The 10,189-nt window shown below is 45.3% G+C and overlaps 1 protein-coding gene across 1 annotated transcript; it reads left to right on the forward strand.

Moving 5' to 3' along the window:
- Window positions 1–7,906: 7,906 nt before the first annotated feature.
- On the forward strand, window positions 7,907–9,742 carry FOXL3 (forkhead box L3). Its single transcript, XM_074158723.1, has 3 exons — window positions 7,907–8,013; window positions 8,738–8,906; window positions 9,260–9,742. The coding sequence occupies exons 1-3, from the start codon at window positions 7,907–7,909 to the stop codon at window positions 9,740–9,742; spliced, it is 759 nt and encodes a 252-aa protein (XP_074014824.1).
- The last annotated feature ends 447 nt before the right edge of the window (window positions 9,743–10,189 follow it).

The raw sequence follows: 10,189 nt of genomic DNA on the forward strand, positions 1-10,189 counted from the left end.
ATTTCTAAGTTCTGAAAGTCCTGAGAATTATTCATAGGAATTGATGAACAACTTGGAAGATAAGGAAGATACTAAAGAAAAATAAACTGCTCTCACAAATACCCATTAAGGGAGGTATGCCTGTAAGTAACAACCTCTGTGCTCACACACCTGGTCTAACACGCTGCCGCAAAAATAGTAAATACACAGGATTTGGCTCTCCAATAAGAAAATCTTCAACACTTAATCAAGATATGCGGCTTACTGAGAGCTTCCCTGTTTATACCTGAAAGCACCTCACACCAGACAAATGGGAAGAAGCTGAGCTTCCATTAAAATATACGGCTTCTGGAAGGTTTCATTTTGTTAAACTCGGCTGTCTAAAGGAGAGCAGTTCCATGCTGAGCGTGAGGAAAGTGAGAAACTTTTAACGCTACAATTTGGCTTTAGACATTTTTAAACCCCAAAGATATTTCAAACAGAAATGCTGATGAAGAAAATAATCTGAGGTAAAAATTTAATGGGACAAAGCAGAAAAAAATCTGGTTTACATCTTTATGTATATTCTTTTTATCACACTTACCCAGTTGAAAGAGAAAATATGACTTCACAATAAACAGCAAAGCTCCCAACCTTCCCAAAGCCAGCAGAAGCAAGGACTAGCATTACACTACAAGTATTCTCACCTGAAGCTACTAATGGTGAGACTGCACTTCAGGTGGCAGAGATCAAAGCTAATTTCCCTTCAGACTCCGCTGTGCGCATCCAGAAGCCTCTCCTAAGATGAAAAGGATGGAAAAGCAGGAAGGGAGTTTGTACCTCTTTAAAGAGCTATCAGCAGAAACCTCAAAATACAACATGAGCTGACCCTTCTCTGCTGAGAGCTGCTTTCATGTGATAGATGGCCAAATACTTGAAGGATGATAAATGATGAGCTGTGAATGATTATTCTAATTCAGAGGAAGAGAAGAAGGCTTATGTCTGGCAGAGGAAAATGTAATCAGATGTCCCTGACACATTAACCATCAAGTGTTTATCCTGGAATGGAGTCAAGTAGTTTAACCAGCATTAACAAAACATGATTATTTTTTTTTTTTCAGAATTACAAAAAGCCTTGACAGTTGAACTTTCTTACTGGGAGAAATACATCGAGTCAGATCTATGAGCTAGGAGGGGCGGGCTATGGGAAAAAAATCATACTGGTAACAGAGAAATATTATTAGCATTTGGTAGCTAAGAGGTAGGAAACATCTTACAAAGTGTGATCCCATTTTAAAGATAGCTATTGTGAAAAAATGGAATATCCTAGGAGGTTTATGCAGCTACAAATTGCACCTTATGGAGAAATTAAAAGGGATTATGCCTGAAGGAACACCAGGAGATGGAGGACCAGGAGAGAGGCGCTCCTGCAGTTCAGCTGGGAAGGAGCAGGGAGTCCCTGCCCACCGTCCCCTTCTCCAGTAACAGCCCTCACTTAGGGCCCGGTCTCCAGTTGCTTTTGTCCTGCCCAGTTTGATCTGCGTTGTTTTGAGATTGTTCATGCAGCTCCCAGAAAGCCTCTGCGTGGGTGAGAGCTATGAGTAAGGGGACTGGAATGAATTATCACTTTCAAATGAAAATAAAATCACCAAAACATTACAGTGCTGCCTCTCCCTACCCCTTCTGCTTGCCCAGGGTGCAGGATTTGTAATGCTCAAGGTGCCAACAGGGCACAGAACGAGGCAGTGAAGGACCATCAGCTGCTCAGATCTGCCCTACAGCTGTGGGTCCTGGCTCAGCACCCACCACCAAACCCCACAGGCTTCTCCAAGGCAGGAATCAGAAGTCAGGGGACTCTGGAGTCAAATGGCCCCTTGATTCAAACTGGATTCAAGCAGTCCCTGGAGGGTCATGGCTTCTCATGGTGACCATCTCTGGTGGCTGGAGACACAGGTGACATAGACAAGCCATGCATGTTCTCACAGAATCACAGAATAATATGGGGTTGGAAGGGATCTCTGGAGATCATCTAGTCCAACCCCCTGCCAGAGCAGGTCCACCCAGAGCAGGTTGCACAGGAACGTGTCCAGGGGGGTCTTGAATGTCTCCAGAGAAGGAGACTCTACCACCTCCCTGGGCAGCCTGTTCCAGGGCTCTGCCACCCTCAGAATAAAGAAGTTCCTCCTCATGTTTAGATGGAGCTTCTTATGTTCAAGTTTGTGCCCATTACTTCTTCTCCAGCATCTCAGAGACCACCTCCTCATCCATCAAGGAGGCAATGACCTGCATGGCCAGGGGGTGAGTCCCTTTGTCCTTATAGGCCCACACATGTTGGGCAGGCCTGGGCTGAGCTTGCTTGCACCTTGTATTCACTTGCCTTGCATTTATCCGTTTTGCAATATCAGAGAATAAAAAAGTCCCTGATTCACTGACTCTGAGCTGCATGGAAGGCAGATGGAGGGACAGGTCTGGACTTGCCCTGCTGTGCATCTGCCAAGTGCTTGTGTGACCCCCTAATAAGTCCCTTAAACCAAGAGATGTGTGGTAGAGAGCAAACCAAGCACCGCAGACACCGGCCAGGTCCACCAGCCCCCGAGTGGCTACCATCCTCCTAAATATTGCAATTTGTGACTGGGTAAAATGCTCTGTCATTTAGATTTATGGTGTTAGGAGAGCCACGTTGCCCTTGGGATATTTGATAGGCTCCTCTGAGGCCTGCTGGTGCCACAACAGCAGACCTTAGCTCGGCTGGGAAGTAGCTTCTCCAGGCTCCTCCAGGCCTGGCTGATGGTTGTCCTTTCTCCTCTGGAATAATGATGATGGCTGAAAATAAATGTGTGGGACAACTCGTGCCAGTTTCCACAATTTAACAGCACATGGACATTTGTGTGAAAGTGTGAGCCAGGATGTTTGTGTTCATTCTCTTAATTCTCTCGACAAAATGGTTTTATAAATAATCAGGCCTTAATTGTGTGATTCCAGTTAATGTGGAGGGAGTTAATTAACATCTGGAACAAGTTTCCTGGCCCAAGCTATTAGCTGTGTCTGGTGCAGAATTCAAACAATGTATGAAGTGAGGCCTATAGCCAAATGATTTTGCACATAGCTGAAATGAGAAATGCCCAAAGATGGATGAGGTATGGCAGCTGCACCAGCATAATGTCCCATTCTGGTAAACAAGTGTGGACTCAGTCAGGGCACGATCATTGTGCTGGTCCAAGGGGTGCACTATGTGGCAAAGAATAGACACCACCTCTCAATTTATCCCTTCGTCAAACCCTCCAGCACTTCCTACTTATCTCCAAAAGCCTCATGGATCAGTGATTCCAGAGACTTTCACAACTCGGGGAGGAACAACCCCACCAACACAAAGTCCAGGTCTCCTGTGCAACCTTGTGCGTCCCTGCTGTGGTTTATCCCATCTGTCTGCGAAGTCAAAGAGGAGGATTTAATTTTGGGCCACTGAGAAGGAGAAGAACACCAAATCACAAGTGGGCAAACTCTGAACCTCTGCCTCATGCGTCTGTATCAAGCAGAGAAACTGGGATGTGGCCTTTCAGCTGCCAGCATCCGTCCTGCAGAAAGGTGCTGGGCAAACCAAGGACACAATGCAAAATTTTGAAAATCCTTCTAGGTGAATCCAAACCATTTTGTCCAACTTAAACTGATTTCTTTTTTAATTCTTTGTAAAGCTTTTTAATTGTCTCTCCATAATTTTTTGGTTTTAAGTAGAAAATGGACTAAACAAACCTAATAATTTTGCTTAATAAATGTCTAAAAGCTAGAACCTGCTGATGTTCTCCCTCCACTGCCTTTGAAGCCATGACCCCATGGGAGCTAACTGTAGTGCTAATTCATGTGATATTACTCGCAGTCAACCCTCAACATCAGTGTGACCAACTCCCGCAGGAATCCCAGGAACTGGTCTCTTAGACCTGCAGGCTTTCTCCACAGCTCCTGGCTTCTTGCCTACTCGGTGGCTGTCACTTCACTTGCTTGAGAGCTTCTCACTAGAAAAGGATTTGCCATTCTCTGGGAAAGGGAGCTAATACTAGAAAAAAGAGTAGTCTGTTGGGTTGAAGATTGATGGAGTGGGGTACCAGGTCCTCACATTAAGCAGATAAGAAGGTACCATCTAAACTTCTCCCTGGCCCAAAGGGACATACATGGTCATAGGGCTTCTCAAGACCATGGAAAGCCCTCAGCTTGGCCAGCTGGAATTTCTGACAAAACCATTTTTTTGACCAATAGTCACGACCCAGAAGCAGGTAGGAGAAATGGCTTTTCACCCTAAAAGCCCTTCTTTTCCTGTTTTTCACTAACAAAACACACTGAACATCTCTAGAAATGGATAAAGAAAGTGGTGGTACAGACTGCCGTTGAGTGACCCAAAGCCTGCTGAAGGTCACTGCTTTTTTCCACTGATTTAAACCGAAAGAGGGCAGATTTAGATTGAATATAAGAAATTCTTTATGGCAAGGGTGATGAGGCACTGGAACAGGTTGCCCAGAGAAGCAGTGGCTTCCCCATCGCTGGAGGTGTCCAAGGCCAGGTTGGATGGGGCTTTGAGCAACTTGGTCTGGTGGGAGGTGTCCCTGCCCAGGGCAGGGGACAGAATTTGGACTAGATTATTTTAAAAGGTCCCCTCCAACCTAAACTGTTCTGAGCTTCTATGATAAATTGAAAAGGTTTGGGATAAAGTCCTGAACTGCAACCAGCTCTGGCTCCCAGGTCAGTGGGGTAGCAGAAGCCGTGCTACTGGGAAACACCAGTCTATACCAGTAAGAGGACTGGGATGTCAGCGTGCAGTCCTACACTGAGGTACTCACTGTTATTCTGAGGAGCTATAATGATTAGTAATTCAGACCTGTTTGGATTTATGGCATGTCTAAATTTCATGTACAATTTTCATAATCTGTGTCGTAATTACAAAAATTGCAAATAACTTTTTAATATCAATGTTAAAAAAAACAGACAAATCTTTTGCAGCATTTTTATTGCCTATTTACAATCTCAAATGAAATGGTTTACAACTTTGTGTTCTGAAAATATACAATGTAAGAAAACACTAGCCTGGCAAAATTATGCTTTTATGATAATGACAGGGATGAGTGATAGTTATTTTAGTTAAGCTCTAACGGCTGCACAGATGCTGGGAAAAAGCGCTGCACAGATGCTGGGAAAAAGCTATTGTACAACATGTTTTGCCACCAAAAGCATGGCACCTGCTGGCTCCACCACGGTACATATAAGAGCATGTTAGCTTTTCTTTATTAATATTATTTTCACAGATTATAATTGGACCATAAATATTCACTTGGGGATAAAATACCAGTATGCAGGCTTTAAAAAGTACCTTGAGAAATACTCAGCTAGTTTTGCATATCTGGGTTTCAGAAGCAAGTTTATGAGAAATAATATATCATTTGTTTCTGATTCTGTAGGACTCAAAAATGGTCTGTGCTCTCCTTATGGTCCATATGAATTTGTAGCAGGTAATATTTATTTTAGTGATATTTACAGAGCCAGGAACTAAATCCTCCAGCCCACTGCTGGCTATCAAGAAATAATAATATTTATCCACAGAGTATGTGTGACCCAAATGACAATGGCAGGAGTTTCCTACGCGTCCTGCTCCCACCCATGGCTCCACGCATCCCTGAGGACACCAGCTCAAGGACACCAGTGCTGGTTGTTATCACCTCCCTCTGCTTGCTGGATTGAGTCTCACAAACCGGCCAAGGAGATGCAAATGGAATCTAAGTGTTACTTTCCACTGCAATGGGTGAGGAGTAGGGTGGCCACGAGCTCTTGGGCAGAGAGTAGAGCCAACCACTGGCTGTAATGCACGTTATAGCCATGCCAGACATGGGCGAGCTGATTACACTCACCACAGCAAGAAAATACAGGAATTCAGGGAAATAACATTGCTAAACCTATGCCACTGCAACCATTTCCTGTAATTCCCATTACAGAAAACCTTACCTATTACATACTGTCAGTAAATATGTAAGGATTTTGGTCAAAGTGTGTTGCCTGACTTTCTTAACAAGGCAATTTTCATAAATAGAGTATGAAGAACTGAAAAAAAGGTGCTGACAGATTGTGTAAAATCAGAGTCAACTAACCCAGTTCTGCTTTATAAAAATTCTTACGAATCAGAAGCAAGACTCTTTGAATTACTGCAATTTCAGTGAGGTAAAACACCTCCGAAGAGAGGGACCACTGCTAAAAATCAAAGTGGACCTTTGCTTGTGTCTCAAGGATGGTGGTTTTTAGCGAGGGAAAATCTTCCCAAGTCTGTGCCCCAGCTTCGCCTTTACTTCAGACCTCTCAGTGCAGCCGGACAGAGCATGAATGAAGATCAGGCATTATATATTTCATTTTTCACCACTGAACCTGATCTATCTTACTCAGTATTAAAGCTCTGCTAATGCCTTAGGCAGCAGTAGCTGACCCTTTCCATTAAGACCTCCTCTGCAGCGGATGCCTCATGCATATGCCTATTGATGTATTTTAGAGTGGAGATAATTATTTATTTTGGGGTATCTGCTCTGGCTTCAGGTTCCCAAGAAAACACCTCTTGTATCTATTTCTTTTGTGCTATGTATTTCCCCTTACTCCTTGCTATAATGTATTGTTATGTTCCACCGAAAAAGCTTTCTTATGTCCATCTTCGTCAAATCTCTAGGAGCCACTTAAGCATCACTTTAAGGGGCTCTTTATCACTCAGAGGAATTTTCCCCTAATTGTATCCTTTAAGTCCAGAAGGGGTTTGGGGACATACTTTGTATGAAAGATGCTACAGAAAACAAAAGTTGCATCGCTAGTGGTTCTGCTTTTATATTTCCATGCAGGTAACTCTCTGCACACCAATTTGCTTTCTCTTTTGCAATACCCATTTCCTCCTGGGGCTAGTTGCTGGGACAGAGCTGCCTTCAAATAATTTAATTATCATGTGGCATACACCTTTTTTAGTCCCCCCTGAAATGGTGCATGATGCCTTTGGTTTACATCACTTGTTGGAAAACACTCCAAAGCATTGAAAAACTATTAAATTGTTACAGTATTGGATGCCAACACACAGGGCTATTAGTCTAATTCATCCTTCAGATCAAAGCCCACACAGGCAGCTCTCCTGCCTACAGCTATTTTCCTTTTACTTTCCTGCTTGACAGTAGTCCCTCATATCCCTCTGTTCTACTTTCTTTGAACATACACATTTTCCTTTAGTCATGGAAATATAATTTATGTCTATTATACTGTATTATAGATTGCAGATCAGGACAAGCGTGCATTACTGCCTGGAACGTCTGTTTATTGTACGTCGGGGTTCTAAAAATAAATAAATAAGAAAGCCACCCTGCTTCGCTGGGGAGAGAAAAATAAGAAGGGGGAGTACTCGGGGGCTGGGGGGAGCCGCGCTCTGTTCTCAAAGTTTAATTTCCAAGTGGAGACCTTGAAGCGTGATTTATTAACATCATGCTGTTTGCTTTTGTCACGTAGTGGATGTGGCAGGGGAAGCGCTGGCCCCTCTCCAGCCCGGACCACCCAGCGAGCCAGCCCGGCTACCGGCGGCACACACCCCGCTCCACGGCTTCACCCCCAGTTCCCCACCTCCATCCATCCGGCCCCGGCTGCTGGCTCCCCCACCCCATGGCAGCCAACAGAAATAACAGCAATAACACCACCACCACCAGCCCCCCCCCCCCCCCAAAAAAATAAGAATATTCTAACAGCCGGGCTGTCTGGGATGCGAGAATTGCAAAACCAGTCCCCACCCCATCACGGAGAGTGTGTGCGGGGAGGAGAGGGAGCGTGAGGAGGGGGCAGAGAGGGAACGAGACAGACAGAGGGGAGGGAAGAAGGGAGGAGGGAGCCCAAGCTCTGAGAAACATCACTCCATCCCTCTCTCTCACTCCACGGGAGCTAAGCAAGGAGCAGGACGATGTTTGACAACACGCAGTACCCCTACAACTGCTTTAATTACGATGGGGATGATTATCCTACCTGTAGTTCTGACGAAGAGAAAAAATTCACCAGACCGGCGTACAGGTAAGATGAAGTTTTTCCAAGTCCCCCCAGCCCCGGGGAGGCTCCTGAGCTATGGGCTGGTGGGATCAGAGCTCTGGGGGAAGCGTGGGACCTCTTCCAGGTGTGGCCGTGAGTCTGGCCCTGGTGTGGGCACCACGGAGGGCAGATTTCCCCCCTCTCCGTCTTTGAAGTGTTCGGGATTTGTTTCCTCCAGTGCGGGGTCACAGCAACTCCGACGTGCTGCTGAGTCTCCAGATCTCCCATGGTCTCCTCTGACCTCCAGGAGCCCCAGGAGACAGGGAATTAAATGTGCATCGTGCCAGTGGGTAAAGGGGATGCAGACGATCCCCGGGGTGGTGGGAGGATGTGCGGTGTAGATGTTCACAGGGGCACCTAAGGTCCTCTCCACGAGCAGGCAGGGTCTCCAGTGACAGTGTCTCTGTCTCACTGCAGCCTTCCAGCTCAGGGAAACTTTTCTGATGGGGTTTGAGAGGTGGGAGATATTCCTGTAATCCTGGATCCAAGCCCTCTGCACTGAGCACCGGGGCAAGCAGCCGGGTCAGGGCTCCGTTGCCTGGACCTAACACCTGAGAGTGGCCCTGGGGCTCGGGATTGTCTCGGGCCAGGGCATGGATCCACCGGCAGAACTTTCGGAAGCAGGATACAGGCAGACATACCCATAAGGTCCTGAAAACCGAGTATGTGAGTAAAGCCATGGTGTAACAGCAAGTTTTCCTTTTTTCAGCTACATTGCCTTAATTGCAATGGCCATCCAGCAAAGTCCTTCAAATAAAGTCACCCTCTCTGGCATTTATGACTTTATAATGAAGAAATTTCCTTACTACAGATCAAATCAAAGAGCCTGGCAGAACTCCATCCGGCATAACTTATCGCTTAACAGTTGTTTTGTAAAGGTAAGATCAGTAACTGTGTATTTACATACACACTGTGCATGTCTAAAAAAAATATATGCAGGAATAATGTCATCACTGGGAAAGAAAGGAAACAAACAGCTGAGCTGCGAATCACTTAAAATCCCTCTGAGTTGTCAATTATAGAGATAAAGAATATCTCCTTGTCTGATGTGTGCTAATAGATAACAAATTGACAAGGATGGAGTTTACATCCTATTCATATAATGAAAGAGAAGAGGCTTGAAAGTCTTGTCATGTGTGTTTACACCATTCCTGAATGTAAATGAATGCAGATGTTAGGCAGCAGCATCTGTAACACATACAAATACTGAACTGCCTTTAAATAAATACAGGTTCCCAGAACAGAAGGGAATGAGAAGGGGAAAGGAAACTATTGGAGCTTTGCAACGGGATGCGAATCCATGCTGGATCTCTTTGAAAATGGGAATTACAGGCGAAGACGGAGGAGGAGGAATGTGAAAAGGGAACACAAGGAGCAGAGACCAAGCAGAGGCAAAAGTCCTTCATCCCCCGATATGCCTTCTGTGGACTCTGCTTTAAACAGCATTTCCTCTTCTGAAAGTAGACACGAAAGAATCGAGTCGGGCCCGAGACTCCTGGAGCCCCGGGGCTTTGCTCCGAGCAGCCTGACCACCAGGCAGAGCCTAAGCAATTCCTCCTTAGCAAAATCGGATTCCGAAATTAAATTCAGCATCGATTACATCCTCTCAGCCCCCGACCCTTTGCCTGTCCTGAGATCTCAGTATCACATGCAAGAAAATAAATGTCATCTACTGGAGGCCCAGCAAATTAATCTCCAGTTCTGGACAATGTGATGTTATTTATTGGTGGTGACACAGCCCGAGTCGCAGCGTGTCCAGCAGCCTCACGCCACCGAAACCCAGTCGCCTGCATCCTCGATTCCTCCCCGAGCAGCGCTCCAAAGGGGTTATCCATTCACCAGCTGATTCTCTGTCGGTACCCAAAGAACTTCGCCAAGATTAAAGCAGAAATAACACTTCCCAATATCGGTTTTCACGAAATTCTAGCTTTGTTTTCTGAACTGTCGTGGACATCGTTGAACACCGCAGAGAATTTCCTCTCCCAAGCAAAAGCCGACAGAAAAGAGACTTGCTTATCACCCATTGCTTTATTAAAGACAGAGTGAATTTGATTCCACTTTCACTGGTGGAAATTAGGATTAATTCCTCTGAAGTATATAGGTCAGAACTTAAGCTGATCTAAAGCAGTGTAATTCTGTCGACTTACACTGGCTGAGAATG

Source organism: Numenius arquata, chromosome 14, assembly GCF_964106895.1.
Source record: "Numenius arquata chromosome 14, bNumArq3.hap1.1, whole genome shotgun sequence".
In the NCBI taxonomy this organism is placed as follows: Eukaryota; Metazoa; Chordata; class Aves; order Charadriiformes; family Scolopacidae; genus Numenius; species Numenius arquata.